Genomic DNA, 21933 nt, shown 5'->3' with positions numbered 1-21933 from the left:
CGGCTCCAGCTTCCGTCCAGAGGAGAATGTCCTTCAAAGAGCAGCTGGAATTTGTCTGACTTTGATGATGGGCTGCAGAGCTGTTCTAAAAATAAAGACGTGGTTGTTGAACCCAGTAGGAAGAGGTTATTTCATCACTGTTGTTTTCCAGTCGTGGCCTCTTGCCTTGTATGGTTTCTTGTTTCTCCGAGCCAACTAAGGAGAGCCATCCTCTGTCCCTGACCTCTGAGAATGCTCCGAGCACAAGAGTCTGTGGTTTTTGGGGAATCCTGTTTGGCTCCTACGAGGAGTCTGTGTTCTGCAGTTGCAATGTTTAATGCATATATATAAGGGGCATGAGTATCCACAGGAATTAAGCCTGAGAAATTGAATAGAAACACCACTGTTAAATAAAGACGTGCTTATGTGTTAATATATCGAACTTCTTAATAGAGGAACGTAGCAACTTAGCATTAAGGCCTGACTTGCTATCTGCAGATTAGATAAACAAATCAACTAAAAATTTATTTGTTTATTTTTGAGACAGTCTCGCTCTGTTGCCCGGGCTAGAGTGAGTGCCGTGGCGTCAGCCTCGCTCACAGCAACCTCAGACTCCTGGCCTCAAGCGATCCTCCTGCCTCAGCCTCCTCCCGAGTAGCTGGGACTACAGGCATGCGCCACCACGCCCGGCTCATTTTCTCTCTATATATTTTTAGTTGGCCAATTAATTTCTTTTTATTTTTAGTAGAGACAGGGTCTCGCTCTTGCTCAGGCAGGTTTCGAACTCCCGACCTTGAGTGATCCTCCATCTCGGCCTCCCAGAGTGCTGGGATTATAGGCTTGTGAGCCACCATGCCCGGCCCATGTTAAACTTCTTAATAAAGAGAGCATAGCAACTTAGCATTAAGGTCTGATTTGCTATCTTTTATTGAATTATTTATTTTTGAGACAGAGTCTCTCACTCTGTTGCCCGGGCTAGAGTGAGTGCCGTGGCGTCAGCTTCGCTCACAGCAACCTCAATCTCCTGGGCTCAAGCGATCCTCCTGCCTCAGCCTCCCGAGTAGCTGGGACGACAGGCACATGCCACCACACCTGGCTAATTTCTTTCTATTTTTAGTAGAGACAGGCTCTCGCTCTTGCTCAGGCTGGTCTCCAATTCCTGAGCTCAAGCGATCCTCCTGCCTCGGCCTCCCAGAGTGCTAGGGTGACAGGCGTGAGCCACCTCGCCCGGCCTCCAATTTGCTATCTTGTGTTTTTGCCTGATCTAGAAGCTCAAAGCAGACTTCACGGTACCAGGAAATTTAACTTCTCTATTCATCATACTCAAGGCTACCAGACTCTGAGACAACACCAGCTTTACTTTTGCTTATCTGGATGTACTCTCATCAAAAATAAGGATCCTGGCCGGGCGCGGTGGCTCACGCCTGTAATCCTAGCACTCTGGGAGGCCGAGGCGGGCGGATTGCTCAAGGTCAGGAGTTCGAAACCACCCTGAGCAAGAGCGAGACCCCGTCTCTACTATAAATAGAAAGAAATTAATTGGCCAACTAATATATATAGAAAAAATTAGCTGGGCATGGTGGCACATGCCTGTAGTCCCAGCTACTCGGGAGGCTGAGGCAGGAGGATCGCTTGAGCCCAGGAGTTGGAGGTTGCTGTGAGCGAGGCTAACGCCACGGCACTCACTCTAGCCTGGGCAACAAAGCGAGACTCTGTCTCAAAAAAAAAAAAAGGATCCTACAGAATGCCATCATAGGAAATATCCTAAAACACACAGAAGTTTTCTCACTGCTTGGTGGCTGTATATGCTATAGTTAATAGGTTTTCTTTGTCAATTGCTGAAGTAAGGCGAGGCCCTTAAAGTTATCAATAATGTTAATAATGGTTACTAAAATTATTATTATTAAATAATTATTAAAATCCCGTTCCATAGCAGGATTATCTTTGCCAAAAGCATGGATGAATACATGTCTAGAGACAACAAGGAAACTAGTTTATCTATAAATTCGCTGCACATGTTATGATTTAATTCCTTATCTTGGTTTTCTTTTCCTCCTTTTTAGATCCTAGCTCAGTCGTGTACCGAAATCCTAGAATTGCAGCCATCGAGTGTCTGTGTAGGGGGTGAGTGTTTAGAATTTAAAAATAATCCTGCAAGAAATTGTGTGGTTTATTTCTTTTTTTTCTCCTTCTTCTTCTTCCCTAGCTAAAATATATGATTTGAAACTCAATGTTGGAAAGAGAATAGCAGCGACATCTTTTTGTGTGTGTGTGTGTGTAAAAGAATTTTTAAATAATTCCTTGAAATATTTCTATTTTAAATTCAATTTTTTTTTTTTAAGATCGGAGGGTTATTTTAAATAATGAGCATATTGTGTGACAGGCTTTTAGAGTCCTCTGTCTATTTAGTTCACATCTGAGACCTCTTCCCTATGGCAAATAAAATATGGGATCTGTTCTTTTATCTGATTGTGCAAACAGCCCGTCGTCTGCAGGCTTTGGGCTCTGTGTGCTTTTGCCTTCCAGGTACAGTCTCTGCCAGTTCAGGGCACACGCAGAAGGAAAGTGACTTGGGGGGTTTATAGCAGGAAAAGGGAGCAGGTGGCTTCGCCAGCTAGCGCTAAGCACAAATTCAAGGCGTTCACACCTCCCAGGCCAACCTTGCCCAGAGAAAATCTTGATTCTCTCCGGCTGGCCTCTCTCGTCTCTTCTTCCAGCCCGAACTCGGGTGCTTTGTAACCTGACTTGACTTTATTTATTTATTTTTTTCTTTGAGACAGAGTCTCACTTGTTGACCAGGCTAGAGTGAGTGCCGTGGCATCAGCCTAGCTCACAGCAACCTCAAACTCCTGGGCTCAAGCAATCCTCCTGCCTCAGCCTCCTCCCGAGTAGCTGGGACGACAGGCATGCATGCCACCATGCCCGGCTAATTTTATATATATATTAGTTGGCCAATTAATTTTTTTCTATTTATAGTAGAGACGGGGTCTCGCTCTTGCTCAGGCTGGTCTCGAACTCCCGACCTCGAGCGATCCGCCCGCCTCGGCCTCCCAGAGTGCTAGGATGACAGGCGTGAGCCACCGCGCCCGGCTTGACTTAACTTTAAAAGGGAAAAATATCGAGCCCAGTGGAGGAAGGAAATATCCTGGGTAATCTACCCGAGAGCCTCCCAGCCTGTGTGGAGTCTTTACACCCTGCATCTTCTAGAACCCCCCCTGCCCCCCGAAGGGAATGATCGTTGAGATGTTTAAGAGAAATAGTGAGCATCTGAATGCTCCAGAACAGGGTTATCTTTGCTAAAAGCATGGATGAATATGTATCTCGAGATAACAAGGAAAAACAAATGGGAAAAATAATATTATCATGCTAGTTATCATTTATTAAACTATTTTGTGCTAAGTACATGCATACTAGATCCTTTGTATTTGTAATTTTTCCTTAAATCATTTTTTTTTTTTTTTGGAGACAAGAGTCTCGCTCTGTCGCCAGGGCTAGAGTGAGTGCCGTGGCGTCAGCCTCGCTCACAGCAACCTCCAACTCCTGGGCTCAAGCGATCCTCCTGCCTCAGCCTCCTCCCCAGTAGCTGGGACTACAGGCATGCGCCACCACGCCTGGCTCATTTTTTTCCCATATATTTTTAGTTGTCTGGCTAATTTCTTTCTATTTTTAGTAGAGACAGGGTCTCGCTCTTGCTCAGGCTGGTCTCTAACTCCTGACCTCCAGCGATCCTCCCGCCTCGGCCTCCCAGAGTGCTGGGATTACAGGCGTGAGCCGCCAACCCGCCCGGCCCTAAATCCTCTTAAAAACATTGTTTGACAGTTTTATAAACCCCTGATGCTCAGATGGGGCAACTGAGGGCAGAGGCAGGTTCAGTACTTGCTGTGATTAGCAATCGTCCTATCCCATCCTGACTCAAGAGCCCTTGGATTCACATTTTAAGTTTCACCTACACTTTATTTCAATTTATCAGTAGGATTCCTTTAGCAACAGACTCAATGAAGAATGGCCTTGGCAGTATTTTATTCCACCGTTAATGACTGTCTATGCCTTGGGTGGTGTTAGGTAGCATAAGTTGGAGAGGATTGATCGTGTTGAAAGTAAATGAGCATGGGGACCAAGCTCGAAGAACCCCCGATCAGGCAAACACAGGTTGGTCTTTATCGGTGACCTTAACCTTGCTCGATTTGCAAACATAGTAGAAACTTAACTTGATCTATTTCTTGTAAATGCCTATTTTAAGGAAAACAGAACGTAAGCTCAGTCAATCCAGAACAGCCAACGAACTTGCGTAACCCGGGATTTTCCAACAGGACAGAGGAAATCAGGCAACTGCACGACTATAACCAATGAAATAATTTCTTTGCTCTCCTTCCAAGTTCATCCTACTGAAAACCCTCCCCCCATTGCATGTCCCTGGTGGAGCTCTTCTGATTTGGAGCTCTCCAATCCAGGAATCGTCCTTTGCTCCAATAACTCTTTTTTTTTTTTTTTGGAGATAGAGTCTCACTTTTGTTGCCCGGGCTAGAGTGAGTGCCGTGGCGTCAGCCTCGCTCACAGCAACCTCAGACTCCTGGGCTCAAGCGATCCTCCTGCCTCAGCCTCCTCCCGAGTAGCTGGGACTACAGGCACGCACCACCATGCCCGGCTAATTTTTTTGTATATATACTTTTAGTTGGTCAATTAATTTCTTTCTATTTTTAGTAGAGACAGGGGTCTCGCTCAGGCTGGTTTCGAACTCCTGACCTCGAGCGATCCGCCCGCCTCAGCCTCCCAGAGTGCTGGGATTACAGGCGTGAGCCACCGCGCCCGGCTCCAATAACTCTTTAAATGAAGCTTTCCGATCCAGAAATCGTTGTTTGCTCAAATAACTCTTTTTTAAAAAAAGTTTTTTTTATTTATCGTGCCTCAGTTTACCCTTTTGATAAGTTGATCACTATTAAAATAATAAGTCGTATTTCAGCTGAGTAGCAGACATTTGCTGCCTATCAAGATATTTGATCGGCTATCTTTCCTACTAGCACATTCTTTGACTCTCTGACATATTTTAGTGCCTGAGTCTATTACAGACACACAGGGTACGACAAGTTAAATCAACTTCCTTTCGTAACTGTCTGTAGGTTATTAGTATCCAAAATGCATGACCCCTGCCGGTTTATGCATTTGCATGCAATAGAAAATGAAACCAGGATTAGTTTAGGTGAAGAATCTGTTAAAGAATAATTCTGTTAAAGAATAATTCTTTATAATAATAATTATAAAGAATTATTATAAAGAATATTATAAAGAATAATTCTTTATAATAATAATCTTTTAAAGAATAATTCTGTATGAGAGAGACATCCATTAAATATACTACACACGCCTTTTCTAAGAGCCCACGGATACGCATAATTAATTCGTTTTTTTTTTGTTTGTTTGTTTGTTTTTTACACGTTCTCAGACCTTATGATATTTTCCTAAGGATAGAAAATTTGGGCGAAGTTTGTCTGGAATCTGTCTGGGAATGACGGTTACGCTTCAATTCTAATACTTTGCTCACTCCTGGAAAGTTAGCAGGCACAGGGGTGCTTTCTTTTATTTTCTAAAAAAAATAAAATGGTATCTTCAATGCACTTAACCTAGACTCACAGGGGTCCTCAGACTTTTTAAACAGTTAAGCCAGTTCACTGTCCCTCAAGACCCTTGGAGGGCCGGATTATAGTTTAAAAAGAAAAAAAAACTGTGCACAAATTCCTATGCACGCTGCACGTATCTTATTTCGAAGTAAAAAAAAAAAAAAAAAAACGAGCAAAAACCCCTGCATGTGGCCCTCGGACCGCAGTTTGAGGACGCCTGACCTAGAGGGTCTAGAAAGTAAGCTTGGTTGGAAATACTATGTCTTTGCTGCTAGTTGACCAAATAGTATAAAATAAAATTTTTTAAAATATTTTTTTATAAAAATATTTTTTATGAAAAAATTTAAAAAATATTATTCTGTCCTTCTGAATACTTTGAAGTCTTTTTTATTTTTTATTTTTTGGTAAAACGGTGATTAAATTTTGTTGTTGTTGCTGTTTTCCTTGCAGAGGAATTTCAGATCGTTTTGAACGGAAGAGGGTTCACCTTGGGGAGCCGGAATGGCAGTGCCTTGTGTACTTACACCGTGAATGGGACGTACACGAAGAGTAAGTGCCAAACAATGTCACCGTGGCTTCAATGTCCCCAGAGCATGTCAGCAACAAGGATTTTTCCCCTGCTAAAACCAGCTATGCTGTATTATTATTATTATTTTTTTTTTTTTTTTGAGACAGAGTCTCGCTTTGTTGCCCAGGCTAGAGTGAGTGCCGTGGCGTCAATATTATTATTATTATTTTTTTGAGACAGAGTCTCGCTTTGTTGCCCGGGCTAGAGTGAGTGCCGTGGTGTCAGCCTTGCTCACAGCAGCCTCCAACTCCTGGGCTCGAGCCATCCTCCTGCCTCAGCCTCCTCCCGAGTAGCTGGGACTACAGGCATGCTCCACCACGCCCGGCTCATTTTTTCTATATATATTAGTTGGCCAATTAATTTCTTTCTATTTATAGTAGAGACAAGGGTCTCGCTCTTGCTCAGGCTGGTCTCGAACTCCTGACCTTTGAGCGATCCTCCCGCCTCGGCCTCCCAGAGTGCTGGGATGACAGGCCTGAGCCACGGCGCCCGGCCTGTGCTGTATTTTTTTAATCAAAGAAAGAAAGAAACAAAGTATCCGTGCGAATGCAAACAGTAATTATTGGATAATGGCAACAGTTTCTTGTATCTTAATTAATGCTGGATACTGTGTTTAAGTAGCCTCATTATGCAAGGGATGGTTTGTGGCTGAAAGAATAAAATAATTTGCCTGTGTTGACACAGCCAATAATGGGCTAATATTTAAGCCCAGTTGTCCTGACCCTACTATTTATGGACTGTATCATCTGCCTGAGTTAATGATCTCTTGCCTTAGACTTCTTTCTTTCCATTTTGGTCTTGAAATCTAATTATCTTGGACTTACTACTTGTTTCCTTATTTTTTTTTTTTTTTGTCACTTATCTTCTTTATCTAAGTTTCTGATAATTTGTCAGTTTCTTGAAGATTTTTTTTTTGGCCTGGCAGATTCTTGCAGCCCAACTACCTATAGATAGCGCAGTGTTTGTTGATAATTATCCTATTTATGGAACTGGCCTTTAATTTTCCCTAGCCTCAGCTTTTAAAGAGAAGTTTTTATGATGAATATGAGTGATGTTTTTTATTTCCATGCTGAAAACCCAAACTCCCCCTTTGAAATGGATGTCCTGAGCATTTGGGGTCTCTACGAAAAACCTTTTTTTTCCTTGTGAATGATTGTACTGCCCTCCAAGAGTTTATATTATAAATCGGACTGTATAATACAGTTACGTTTTGAGAGATTCATCTTCAATTTTGCTTTTTTATCTGGTGCTGATAAATGGTGCAACTAGCACAGGTTTGGCCACAAAATAACTATTCAATGTGTGTTTGCTCAATTAAAGAGATGGGGCTCTCAGCATTGTAAATGCCATAATTTCTTCCTTTTTTTCCTTTTAAGATTACCCATTTTGCTAAGGCAAATCAATAATATTTGCTACAAACTCTCCTTGTCAGCTCCACAACTTGAGGATGACAAAACAAAATAATTTTATTTTTATTCGGTAGTCATTTGTACCTAAGCATTAGCTTTACCAAACTCCCTTGGATTATATATTTGAGTCGATTATCATATAAACACGTTTTGTGCCTAGTTACATAAGATTAAGTTAGTTGAAGTTAAACCCTCAAACGAATAAGTAAAGTCAGAATTGTATTTTCATCGTTTACATTCTAAGATGATCCATTTGATTTTGTAACTTTTCTGAATATTTCTAGTCTAGATCATTTTTCTCAAGTTATTAAAATTACAAGGTTAATTTAGGCACCCAGCTTTTATACAATGTATTTATTTATTGTAGATACAACTTTTTTTTTTTTTTTTTGAGACAGAGTCTCGCTCTGTTGCCCGGGCTAGAGTGAGTGCCGTGGCGTCAGCCTCGCTCACAGCAACCTCAGACTCCTGGGCTCAAGCGATCCTCCTGTCTCAGCCTCCCGAATAGCTGGGACTACAGGCATGCGCCACCATGCCCGGCTCATTTTTTCTATATATTTTTAGTTGGCCAATTAATTTCTTTCTATTTTTAGTAGAGAGACGGGGTCTCGCTCTTGCTCAGGCTTGTTTCAAACTCCTGACCTCGAGCGATCCTCCCGCCTCGGCCTCCCAGAGTGCTAGGATGACAGGCGTGAGCCACCACCGCGCCCGGCCGATACAACTATTTCATTAAACTCATGACATAACGTTCATTTTCCTTTGGACATTCATCTTTCTTTCTTCATCTCGTCCAAGTTCTGCTTTTAAAAAAAATACCTGTTATTTATTCTCAAAAGCCTGAGACATTGGGAAACTTTAGGAGAAAAAGATGGTACTTCGATGGCGTCCGTAACGGTATTTTTTGAACTTCGTGCAAGTCGAAAACATCCTAATTTGTGACTTGCCAAAGTGGAGTGTGCAATCTCTTTGCATTTTTTTCATCCCTCTCCCTTTCTTCTCTTCCTCTTTAGGTTCTTTTTTATGTTGACATCCCTGATGCTCCACGCTCGGACTCCGATTGTGGAGTAGCTTCCATAGAGAAAACTTTGCCAGATGCGTAAAACCCTTTGTTCATTCGATGGCGCTTTATTTTCTAGGTGTGAAGCCAGTGAGCGTCCAGCTGAATTCTATGCTTTGCCCTGCGCCCATCCTGACCGTGGCTGGAGAGTGAGTCACCCCGATTAAAACGATTCAAAAACATTTTTTTAAAAGACAGATGACTAGGAAATGTGGAGGGCGATAACATGTGGGTGGTTTTATTGTGTCCTCTTTTCATGCACAAGAGTTATTAAGTAATTATTAAGCCCTGGGCAAGCCCACCCTAGTTTAGCACTTCACCTGTGCCCTTCGTAGGTTGACAAATGCTGACCTATGTCTTAACTTCTCACGTCGTGATTGGTGGGCTCTATAAATGTTTATTTGGGTGGGTTCCAATCCTGCTGGGGGACCCTATAAAAATAATCAGGGCACTAGGCCGGGCGCGGTGGCTCACGCCTGTCATCCCAGCACTCTGGGAGGCCGAGGAGGGAGGATCGCTCAAAGTTCAGGAGTTCGAGACCAGCCTGAGTAAGAACGAGACCCCCGTCTCTACTAAAAATAGAAACAAATTAACTGGACAACTAAAAATATATAGAAAAAATGAGCCGGGCATGGTGGTGGCACATGCCTGTGGTCCCAGCTACTCGGGAGGAGGCTGAGGCAGGAGGATCGCTTGAGCCCAGGAGTCTGAGGTTGCTGTGAGCGAGGCTGACGCCACGGCACTCACTCTAGCCCGGGCGACAAAGTGAGACTCTGTCTCAAAAAATAAAATAAAATAAAATAAAATAGCAGAGAACCATCTTGGCTTTTTAATCGTAGTGACTGTTTAACGAAAACAGCACAATTTCCTCTCCGAAGTAGTTATAAAATGGAGCATGCCTGTTCTATCCCAGGCACTAGATTTTTTGTTTTGTTTCGTCTTTTTCCTCCAGAATTTGCCTTTTTGCACAATCTCCTTTTGAATAGAATACCATAGAGGCTGCTGATATTCTTCAATTATTTGTAGATAGGCTAAACACTCAGGAGATAGGGGGTTTTTTTGTTTTTTGTTTTTTTTTTTTAAATCACACGTAGCGCCATAAATATGCGACAGGAGAAATCATCATCCGTTTGGCTCTTGACGTTAATATTTCACCTACGAGCAGACCGGAGAACGTTTTGGGACCAGGATCTGTCTGATAGCATTACTTTCGCCTGCCTTTGTTTTGCCTCTGGTACGCGAGACTGCTAAGGCGAAGCTTTGGAAGATTTTATTTGTTAACGTGTATCAGGTATTTGGGGACATCATTATTTTCTCTGCTTAGTAACGTTGCAAGTCATTTGGACCTTTCCTTTGCTTTGAATTTCCTTCAGATACCTTTTTTTTTAATATATATATTTTTTTTGTAGTAGGCGATGGGCTCTCTTATGAGATTGCATTAAAAATCAACACCCTCGAAAACAGTTTAGCCTTGTAAGGATGCTCACTGTGTTTGCCTAATTAGCTTTTGGCTAAGGATGCAAACCCATTAAGCAGCTAGTTAGTCTGTGTTTCAAATAAACACATCTGGCCCAGCAGGCAACGAAGGTTTTTTTTTTTTTTTTTTTTTTTGTGTCGTTGTTGTTGTTTTGTTTTTTCCTGCGTAAGGATGACAGATGTGGCAATGGTCCCCCCTGTTCTGTCTCACTTAAATAATTAACAACATGCTGCCGAAGTCACCCTAGACAGACAGCCTCCGAGCCAGATGCCAAGTCTCAGAGCTGGCTGCTTGGGCATTGCCTTGTCTCATTAGCCTGTATTCCACGAGTTCCTTCCTCCTCTGTATGTTGTTTCACGAATTGCTTTTTTTTATTTTCTTTTTTTTTTTTTTTGAGACAGAGTCTCACTCTGTCGCCCAGGCTAGAGTGAGTGCCGTGGCGTCAGCCTCACTCACAGACACCTCCGACTCCTGGGCTCAAGCTATCCTCCTGCCTCAGCCTCCCTCCTGAGTAGCCGGGACGACAGGCATGCGGCAGCACCGTGCCCAGCTAATTTTTTCTATATAGTTTTAGTTGGCCAATTAATTTCTTCCTATTTTTCAGTAGAGACGGGGTCTCGCTCTTGCTCAGGCTGGTCTCGAACTCCTGACCTCGAGCGATCCTCCCGCCTCGGCCTCTCAGTGTGCTAGGATGACAGGGGTGAGCCACTGTGCCCGGCCACGAATTGCTTTTTGCTTTTTGGGTTTTTTTTTTTTTTTTTTTTTGAGACCGAGTCTCACTCTGTTGCCCAGACTAGAGTGAGTGCCGTGGCGTCAGCCTCGCTCACAGCAACCTCAAACTCCTGGGCTCAAGTGATCCTCCTGCCTCAGCCTCCCGAGTAGCTGGGACTACAGGCATGCGTCACTTTGTCCGGCTAATTTTTTCTATATATTTTTAGTTGGCCAATTAATTTCTGTCTATTTTTAGTAGAGACGGGGTCTCGCTCTTGCTCAGGTTGGTCTCGAACTCCTGACCTCGAGCGATCCTCCAACCTCGGCCTCCCAGAGTGCTGGGATGACAGGCGTGAGCCACCTCGGCCGCCCACGAATTGCTTTCTGTTTCAGCATTCTTCTTCGTAAAACTCAGGGCTTGTGGGTTTTGGTTCAAAAGAGGGATTAACACGAAGATGTCTACTTGGAGACTGGAACTGAGAATGTTAGCAGGGTAGCTAGCACGTCAGCCTGCATTTGGAAATTGATATTACAGAGTAAATGAAAGTTAAGAGTATCTGGGCAAATGCTATCCAGGTATATCGCTGTTAGAATGGGTCTTTGAAGAAGTTTTGGGGTGGGGAATCTCTATTTATTAAATTTATTTATTTGCAATAGAGGTTCATGTTGGGATGAACAAATTCTTACTATTGAAACAGAAAGAATGTAAGGGTGGGTGTGGTTCTTTTCTATTACTTTCATTAGACACAATTTTCTTTTAAAATGTCATAGGACTAAACACATTTTTTTTTTTTTTTTTTTTTTTGAGACAGAGTCTTGCTTTGTTGTCCAGGCTAGAGTGAGTGCCGTGGCGTCAGCCTCGCTCACAGCAACCTCCAACTCCTGGGCTCGAGTGATCCTCCTGCCTCAGCCTCCCGAGTAGCTGGGACTACAGGCATGCGCCACCATGCCCTGCTAATTTTTTATATATATCAGTTGGCCAATTAATTTCTTTCTATTTATAGTAGAGACGGGGTCTCGCTCTTGCTCAGGCTGGTTTTGAACTCCTGACCTTGAGCAATCCGCCCGCCTCGGCCTCCCAAGAGCTAGGATTACAGGCGTGAGCCACCGCGCCCGGCCCATTTTTTTTTTTTTTTTTGAGTCAGTCTCACTCTGTTGTCCAGGCTAGAGTGCTGTGACATCAGCCTCGCTCACAGCAACCTCCACCTCCTGGGCTCAAGCGATCCTCCTGCCTCGGCCTCCTCCCGAGTAGCTGGGACTACAGGCATGCGCCACCACGCCCGGCTGATTTTTTTTCTACATATTTCCAGTTGTCCAGCCAATTTATTTCTATTGTTTTAGTAGAGACGGGGATCTTGCTCTTGCTCAGGCTGGTCTCGAGCTGCTGACCTCAAACCGATCCTCCCGCCTCGGCCTCCCAGAGTGCTAGGATTATAGGCGCGAGCCACCGCGCCCGGCCTGGCTTAGTCTTTATTGCTACAAATAAAGGAGAAAGAAAAAATAGCAGGCAAGGGGCAGTATAGTTCAGGTCAATATAAGGAAGATCTTTCTAAATATTAGAATTATTCAGTTAGTGTTTTGATAACTAAAAGTGCTTAAAGAGGGACAGCTATATGATGATGTAGAGAATATTATTTAAATGTGTACTTAAATGCTCTTATATATGTGCTTATAAATTTTATATTATTAAATCTTTTATTGTGTTATTTATTACATACGACATTAGTTATTAGGCAAGACACTCGACACTTTTAGATGAAAGGCACTAAAGATTGGGCTATTATTTTCAAGTGTCTTTTTAGTATTTTATGAAAATGCACAAAGCAATTAATAGGGGATTATTTTCAGTGTCACACTGGAAATAGTTATAATGCAATTTTAGCTGTGATAGCTAATACATCTTTGAAGAGAGCTGCCTTTCTTTGGAAATCTAGCAATCTTCCTGACTATGGTTTTTGTTTTAGTTATGTATACATATTGAGATATTTTTAAAAGAAATCATGAATCCTAGCACTCTGGGAGGCCGAGGCAGGTGGATTGCTCAAAGTCAGGAGTTCGAAACCAGCCCCAGTGAGTCCCCGTCTCTACTATAAATAGAAATTAATTGGCCAACTAATATATATAGAAAAAATTAGCCGGGCGTGGTGGCGCATGCCTGTAGTCCCAGCTACTCGGGAGGCTGAGGCAGGAGGATCGCTTGAGCCCAGGAGTTGGAGGCTGCTGTGAGCGAGGCTGACGCCACGGCACTCACTCTAGCCTGGGCAACAGAGTGAGACTCTGTCTCAAAAAAAAAAAAATCATTTAATTCAAGAAAACCACTTTGAAGAAAGCGTCCTTAGAAAAAAACCCACTAATTTACATATATACTCCCAGCTGAAAGTGGAATCTTAAACTAGTCACAATTATGAAATCTTATTTTTCCACTTAAAATCTATGTTATGCAGAAAGGAAACTTTTTAACAGCTCTGCAGATCATTAAATAGTGGAGCACTTTGGTTTCAAAATATCTTAAGTCACCATAATTTTAATAACTTTTTGAGTAGTTGCCAGTTTAATTTTCAGTATGTGCAAATTGGAGATAAATTATTTATTACTTCCAGCAAATGTCTGTCACAGTTTTATTTAATTTTTTTCGTCCTTTTTTAATAGATCATAAAATGGCAATCTTTTATTGGAGACTGCATAAAGTCGGGAGCAAATGAATACTTTGCAAATAGGTTACTGTAGACAGAAATGTCAGCCGTATTTCATGAAGTTTGGAATTTCTCAGATCAGAGTAGGTTCGACATATGGGCATTGAGCCATTCTCCCATTTTGGGGGAGTCATATGTCTTTAGACATTAAATGAAAATATTGTGATTCCTAGGACTCGTTGGATTTCATTCAATGGATTGCATATCACAATACCATCTAATAACTTCTCACATGGAATGAATTTAGCACACTTGCATTTAGTTTTAGGGTCACTAGTTGACATGAAAATTCTGTCTTTTTGTTATGGTAAGTTGTTAAGGTTTGTTCTATTTCTCTGCTTTGAAAAAAAATTCTGGCCGGGCCTGATGGCTCACGCCTGTCATTCAAGCACTCTGGGAGGCCCAGGCGGGAGGATCGCTCGAGGTCAGGAGTTCGAAACCAGCCTGAGCAAGAGCGAGTCCCCCTGCCTCAGCCTCCCGAGTAGCTGGGACTACAGGCACGTGCCACCATGCCTGTGTAATTTTTTTCTATATAGTTTTAGTTGGCCAATTAATTTCTCTCCATTTTTCTCTATTTCTATTTCTTTCTATTCTCTCTATTTTTAATAGAGACGGGGGTCTGTCTGGCTCTTGCTCAGGCTGGTCTCGAACTCCTGACCTTGAGCCATCCTCTGGCCTCGGCCTCCCAGAGTGCTAGGATGACAGGCGTGAGCCACCGCGCCCGGCCTCCATTTTATATTTTTAAACAGTAAACTTGTGATGATAGTAACACACCAAACGGGATCTGCGAATTTTCCCTCTTTTTAGGTTTTTGTGCATTTGGGACAATCTCAGCGTTTCTCTGGATTAAGAAATTTCTTAATGTCCCTGTTTATAGTAGCGCTTTTTAAAAGGAACACTTAGGATCTCTTTAAGAAGTTTGTCTCTGGCTTAACGAATAAAGACTGGAACGAAGAAAGAAAAAAAAGAATCTGGGAGAATTTGCCAAAAGCTGTGAACCTAAGTCTATGTTTTTTTTTTTTTTCCCCGCCACTGGTCTTGCATTATGTAAGACGATAAACACCTCTTATAATCCCCTGGTTTTTAATTTATTTGTGATTGTTGTTTCTTCTTTCTTTCCCCAGAACTCTTGATGTTTCAGTGAGCTTTAATGGAGGGAAATCTGTGATCTCGAGCTCCTTAATTGTTACAGCCACAGAATGTGTAAGTAAAAAGTTTGCATTAAGTTACCTTTTACAGGTAATTCCACTCGGAAACATTCTGTATGTTGAATATAGAATATATATATATATATATATATATATATATTCTCAGTATTGTAGCATACATCAATAAAGAAGATAACAGACCATAACATAGAAGAATGTTACGGGGATATTTCTATAGGTTTTTTTTTTTTTTTTTGAGACAGAGTCTCACTTTGTTGCCCAGGCTAGAGTGAGTGCCATGGCGTCAGCCTCGCTCACAGCAACCTCAGACTCCTGGGCTCAAGCAATCCTCCTGCCTCAGCCTCCTCCCGAGTAGCTGGGACTACAGGCATGCGCCTCCATGCCCGGCTAATTTTTTGTATATATATTAGTTGGCCAATTAGTTTCTTTCTATTTATAGTAGAGACGGGGTCTCGCTCTTGCTCAGGCTGGTTTCGAACTCCTGACCTTGAGTGATCCGCCCGCCTGGGCCTCCCAGAGTGCTAGGATTACAGGCGTGAGCCACCGCGCCCGGCCCTCTATAGGATTTTTTTAATCTAAGGTTGTTTTTGTTTTCTATGGAGTCCTCATTTTACAGGAAATTTAAGACAGTACACATTTGATTTTGGTGTTTGTAAAATTCTAAAGTCCTATTTGAAATCAAAACATAAAGTAAGACAGTGACTTCCGCATAAGGCATTTTTTTTTCCTTAAAACATTAAATATGGGAAAGATAGTATTTTTCTGTTGTGGAGGTTAGATTTTAGTACCTAAGTTACTTATCATGTTTTGATATCATTACCGCATGTTAACGTGTGACTTCATTAATTTTTTTTTTGTCTTAAAATGCGGAAACCTTCTGAGTAAGAAATTTGATTTTGATGGTTTGATAGAGAATATCTTAGTTTGAACCTATGTTGGAACTCTATTTTTGCATTGCCTAAAATGCAATACTCTGCAATGTAAACTCCATCTATCAGACAGTTTTTTTTCCCCCTTGTATTTCATTTTGTGGATTTATAAAAAGTTTTGATATTAGATTGTTGAACATGAAAATAGGAACTAAAAGGGGCCGGGCGCGGTGGCTCACGCCTGTCATCCCAGCACTCTGGGAGGCCGAGGCAGGAGGATTGCTTGAGGTCAGGAGTTCGAGACCAGCCTGAGCAAGAGCGAGACCCCGTCTCTACTATAAATAGAAAGAAATTAATTGACCAACTAATATATATAGAAAAAATGAGCCGGGCATGGTGGCACATGCCTGTAGTCCCATCTACTTGGGAGGCTGAGGCAGGAGGATTGCTTGAGCCCAGGAGTCGGAGGTTGCTATGAGCAAGGCTGACGCCACGGGACTCACTCTAGCCCGGGCAACAAAGCGAGATTCTGTCTCAAAAATAAATAAATAAATAAATAAAAAGAAAATAGGGACTAAAAGGGACTGACAACAGGGCTATCGTTTTTAAGAGCATAATTCCTCTGTGAAAAAACATGCAAATCAAAAACAAAAAAGAAAAATTCCTGCCCTCCCGAAAACCAAAATCCCAAACCTAAACATTTCCTGCCATCTCATGGTTTCACATTTTTGATCTATTAATTCAGAAGAAGGCATTCTTCCTACAGAAAACTAAACAAAAGAATTCAGTGTTATCTGCATAGAGGTAGTTGTGTTTATTATTGTAAGACAATGTTGTGGGGGGGGTAAAGGAACATTCTTATGGGCACTTGGGTTACTTTAGAACATTCTGGATAAGCCTTTATCAATACCTACTTCTGTTTTGCAAATAGCTAGGTTTTTCTGTTTTTGAGTTGGTGTTTTTTTGTGTGGTGTTTTTTTTTTTTTTGCTTGTTTTGTTTTTTTCATCTGTACCTTGTGTTGCAATTTGCAGTTTTTGTGCATGTTGCAATTTTTTTTTTTTTAAAGTTTTGCGGTCTCTCCGGATGTGGTTGAGGTTACAGATATTTGTGGTTTGCAAAAGTTTGTCGGTGTTTAGCTCGCTGAAATGGCATTGTTTTTCCATCCTGCTTCCTATTCTACACCCCCAGCTGTCTTTTTCCCCCTTCTGTCTTCCCTCAACCAGGGGGAAAACGGGTCCTTGTGTGCCTCTCCTAGAAACCAAGCACTAGTTCCACGAGCCAGGGGTGCTGAGGTTCAATGACTCATCTGGAATTTATAGCTCGTGCATTTTGAGGAAGTCTTCCTAGCTCTTGCTCCTTCTCAGGAGAGAGTAACCAATAAGGTGATTTCTTTCTTTATTTTTTTTTTTTAACCCTTTGCACTCGGAATGTCAGGCGTGGCTCGACACGCTTAGCAAAAATTATAGAGATCAAAATTGCTCTTTGAACGGATCAATAATTTGAAAGATATATTTTAAAAATCCCAATCAATAAGTCTGCATGAAAAGAAACTCCAGTTTTTTATTCTTCTGCCGCGCTTTGTAAAATCTGCGGTATTTCAAAAATTAAATCCTGAGTGGAATAAAGGAATCCAGAAAAAAGCAATCGAGTGCAAAGGGTCACGTTTCAAAATATTACGGGGGTACACGTGTTTTTGGTTACCTGGATCACTTTTGTAGTGCTTGTGTTAGGGTTATAAGCGTGCCCATCACCCAGATAGTGTTCGTTGTGCCCATCAGGTAGGTTTTTGCTTCTCCCCTCCTCTCCCCTCCCCCCTCTGCCTGATTTCCACTGAGTTTTACTTCCCTCTCTGCACATGTGTGTGTGTGCTCATCGGTTAGTTCCAATTTAACAGCGATCACATGGGGTATGTGTTTTTCCATTCTTCGGATACTTCACTTAGGATCATGGTCTCTAATTCTATCCAAATGGTTGCAAAAGGCCTCCATCAATCCTTTTTAATGGCTGAGTAGTACTCCACGACATACATATACCACATTTTTGTTAATCTGCTCATGCATTGATGGGCACTTGGGCTGTTGATTCCACATCTTTGCCTTTGCGAATGGTGAAGGTGATTTCGGAAAAAGAAATATCAGTTGTGTCAGAGACGGGGAGATGGCTCAAGGGGCCAGTTGTCATATTTAATAAGTGGCCAAAGTGATTTCTCGCCAAGAAGGTGGGATGTGAGCAAAGGTTAAGCCCTGTAGACCCTCTAAGGAAAAAGTGCTCCAAACAGAAGCAGCTTGAACACAGGCAGAGGTGGGACTATACCGTGTTTCCTCCAAAATATGACAGGGTCTTATATTTATTTTCCCTCAAGAAGACACCCTAGGGCTTATTTTCAGGGGATGTGTTATTTTATTTTTAAGTGCGGTACAACCATCTCCATTGATTCAAACAGAGTGAGGTCGTCTTCTTCTGGAACATCATCCTCACTCTCCAGACCCCGAATCCCATCCTGAATGTCTTGCGACTCTGTTTTCTTTAGAGCCACCGGCCCCGATCTCTCCTGTCGAGCACTAGAGCTCTCACGGGGCGGATGAGAAGGGCTGCTCGTGTTCTTTCCCGCTCCGCGACCACACCCATGGGTTGTGCAGATGCGCTGCGCAGCCACGCCCGTCACTAGGGCTGATTTTCATAGCCACGCCCACCACCAGGGCTGATTTTCATAGCCACGCCCACCACTAGGGCTGATTTCCATAGCCACGCCCCTCATTAGGGCTGATTTTCATAGCTACAACCATCACTAGGGCTGATTTTCATAGCCACGCCCACCACCAGGGCTGATTTTCATAGCCACGCCCACCACTAGGGCTGATTTCGATAGCCACGCCCCTCATTAGGGCTGATTTTCATAGCCACGCCCACCACCAGGACTGATTTTCACAGCCACGCCCATCACTAGGGCTGATTTTCACAGCCACGCCCCTCACTAGGGCTGATTTTCGGGGTGGGGCTTCTATCATGCAGGTGCTCACACATCCTACTGGGGCTTATTTTACGGGTAGGGCTTATTTTCGGGGGAACACGGTACGATGTCCATTTTACAGGTGAGAAAACTGATAAACCGAGAGAGAGACACCTCTGGTCTTTGGTGCACGTCTACACACACACACACACATGCTTTAGAAGGGGCTGCTTTTATTGGGCGAACTCAGTGCTCCAAAGGTTTGTGTGGTTGATGACTAGAACCTCAACTGATGTCAGGTTTTACTGTCCCTGGGAGAAGGGACCCCTTGGAGCAGCCTGAGGCTCTGAAAGGTTACTTTTCTTTTCCAGCCGTCCCAGTTCTGGTGAATGCTGGCACTGAGAATTGAACCCAAGTCTTAAGACTTGAACAATCCGCCATTTTTAACCAGATCCCAAATCGCCTTGTGTAGGACAGGGCCTGGCAAATTTTTCCTGTAGACAGCCAGATAGTAAATATCTACTTCAAGCTTCACAACCACTCAACACTGCTGTCAGAGTGCAAAAGCAGCTATAGCTATTATTTTTTTAAAAAAAAAAATGTCTGTGGTCAATAAAACTATGTCCAATGAAATTGGAATTTCACAGAACACGTTCTTTTGATTCCCCCCCCCAGCCACATAATAATGTAAAAAAAAAACAAAAAACAAAAAACTATTCTTAGCTTACAGGTGTCTTACAAAACAGGTGGATTGGATTTAGCCCTGGAGTGATAGTTTGGTAATTCCTGATATATAGAATATTTCAAAAAAAAAAACCCAGAAAATGAAATCATCATTTATTCTGTGACTATTTTTTTTTTTTTTTTTTGAGACAGAGTCTCACTGTGTTGCCCAGGCTAGAGTGAGTGCCGTGGCGTCAGCTTAGCTCACAGCAACCTCAATCTCCTGGGCTCAAGCGATCCTCCTGCCTCAGCCTCCTCCCGAGTAGCTGGGACTACAGGCATGCGCCACCATGCCCGGCTAATTTTTTTTTTGTATACATATTTTTAGTTGGTCAATTAATTTATTTCTATTTTTGGTAGAGACGGGGTCTCGCTCAGGCTGGTTTCGAACTCCTGACCTTGAGCAATCCGCCCGCCTCGGCCTCCCAAAGTGCTAGGATTACAGGCGTGAGCCACCATGCCCGGCCCTCTGCGACTATGTTTTTTGTTTGTTTCCCTAACTCTAAATTCATGGAAACAGCAATTGTGAAGACCCAGTTCCCCTACTCTTTGTCTGTTTTCTTTTTTTTTCTTTCTTTCTGATATAGTTGCTGCGATTCATTATGCCGAGATAGATGATTACAACAATAACAATCCTCGCAGTTTAGAAACTTTCGAGCGAATTCCTCCTTTCCGTCCTTATTTTGCAAGGACAGCTAGAATATTAGTTATATTTGGCACAGTCCAAGCTTTTGATTGTGTAACTTGCTTTTTCTGGAGGAAAGAAATTAGATGCAGATGAAATTCGAAGGCTCAGTGTGTCTGGGATGACGAGAAAGTGTGATCCTTCTACCCTGACATCAAGCTCAAGGTTCTAGTTAACCCTTAAAAGAATTTTGGCTTTGTAGCCTTGACTGATGTCAGAGTGTTGAGTGTCAGACTGGAATCCTCAATTACTGTGTTTCCCCCAAAATAAGACAATGTGTTTTGTTTATTTTTCCTCAAGAAGACACCCTAGGGCTTATTTGCAGGGGATGTGTTATTTTTTTTTAAGTACAGTACAACCATCTGCATTGATTCAAACAGAGTGAAGTCGTCTTCTTCTGGAACATCATCCTCACTCTCCAGACCCCGAATCCCATCCTGAATGTCTTGCGACTCTGTTTCCTTTAGAGCCACCGGCCCCGATCTCTCCTGTGGAGCACTAGAGCTCTCACGGGGCGGATGAGAAGGGATGCTCGTGTTCTTTCCCGCTCCGCGATGACACGCATGGGTTGTGCAGATGCGCTGCGCAGCCACGCCCATCACTAGGGCTGATTTTCATAGCCACGCCCATCACCAGGGCTGATTTTCATAGCCACGCCCGTCACTAGGGCTGGTTTTCATAGCCACGCCCATCACTAGGGCTGATTTTCATAGCCACGCCCATCACTAGGGCTGATTTTCATAGCCACGCCCATCACTAGGGCTGATTTCCATAGCCACGCCCACCACCAGGGCTGATTTTCGGGGTAGGGCTTCTATTGTGCACATGCTTAGACATCCTGCTGGGGCTTGTTTGATGGGTAGGGTTTATTTTCTGGGAAACATGGTAACTTTCACATCAAGTCTTTGTACACATCTGAAAATGCCACTTATCCAGAACTATTGTTGGGAGGACTTGATGCAATAAAGAATCAACTGAGGCCGGGCAGGGTGGCTCACGCCTGTCATCCCAGCACTCTGGGAGGCCGAGGCTGGAGAATCGCTCAAGGTCAGGAGTTCAAAACCAGCCTGAGCAAGAATGAGACCCCGTCTCTACCAAAAATAGAAAGAAATTAACTGGCCAACTAAAAATATATAGAAAAATTTAGGTGGGCGTGGTGGCGCATGCCTGTAGTCCCAGCTACTCGGGAGGCTGAGGCAGGAGGATCGCTTGAGCCCAGGAGTTGGAGGTTGCTGTGAGCGAGGCTGACCCCACGGCACTCTAGCCCGGGCAACAGAGTGACACTGTCTCCAAAAAAAAAAAAAAAAAAAAAAAAACGATCAATTGAAAGGTCATGTACCAAATGGCCATGAATCCAACAAATGCCCTATTCTCTTTTTGATAAATGATGATGGCTTCTTAGAAATTTGTGTTTGATTTCTTTCTTTATCCTCTTCTGTCCCCTCAAACCCTATGCTCCTGTAGCAGTGGTTGTTTCCTTATTTTGCAGGAAACCACTAAATCTGCTTATACACACCCCCCAAACCAGCCCTCCTTAGCGTTTTTTAGACTAGAACCAGAACCCCAGACTGAGTCAGCTCCCGCTTGTACGTGTTCCTATTGTACCTTTTTTCCACATCCTCAAGTTTGCAATTACGTGTTCAAGGCTGGCCTCTCTAACTAACCCATTGGACTTCATGAAGAGTTGTCCAACGTTTTGATGTTGGTACCTATTCACCTGCCTGGTATGTAGTAGGTGCTCATCCAATATTTTTTGATGCATAAAAAAATATTTTGAGCTTCTGGTCATATGAATTTATTTATTCCACTTAGTGCAAGAAAAACAACATTGGAGTGCTAAATATCAATTAGGCTTTTTTTTTTTGACCTAAAGGAGAGGCATGCCTAAGTACCGTGTTTCCCCGAAAATAAGCCGTACCCATAAAATAAGCCCCGGCAGGATGTCTAAGCAGGTGCACAATAGAAGCCCCACCCCGAAAATCAGCCCTGGTGATGGGAGTGGCTATGAAAATCAGCCCTAGTGATGG

The 21933-nt window shown here is 42.9% G+C and overlaps 1 protein-coding gene across 1 annotated transcript in view; it reads left to right on the top strand.

Moving 5' to 3' along the window:
• Positions 1 to 21933, top strand: part of ANTXR2 (ANTXR cell adhesion molecule 2) — a 136213-nt gene that overhangs the window by 28309 nt on the left and 85971 nt on the right. Inside the window, exons 8-11 of the mRNA XM_075998700.1 lie at positions 2043 to 2103; positions 6045 to 6143; positions 8708 to 8777; positions 14634 to 14712. Coding sequence (XP_075854815.1) covers positions 2043 to 2103; positions 6045 to 6143; positions 8708 to 8777; positions 14634 to 14712 — 309 coding nt within the window. The remainder of the gene's footprint in view (positions 1 to 2042; positions 2104 to 6044; positions 6144 to 8707; positions 8778 to 14633; positions 14713 to 21933) is intronic.

The sequence above is a fragment of the Microcebus murinus genome, chromosome 29, assembly GCF_040939455.1.
Source record: "Microcebus murinus isolate Inina chromosome 29, M.murinus_Inina_mat1.0, whole genome shotgun sequence".
NCBI classification, from domain to species: Eukaryota; Metazoa; Chordata; class Mammalia; order Primates; family Cheirogaleidae; genus Microcebus; species Microcebus murinus.
This window is presented reverse-complemented; position numbering and strand designations above follow the sequence as displayed.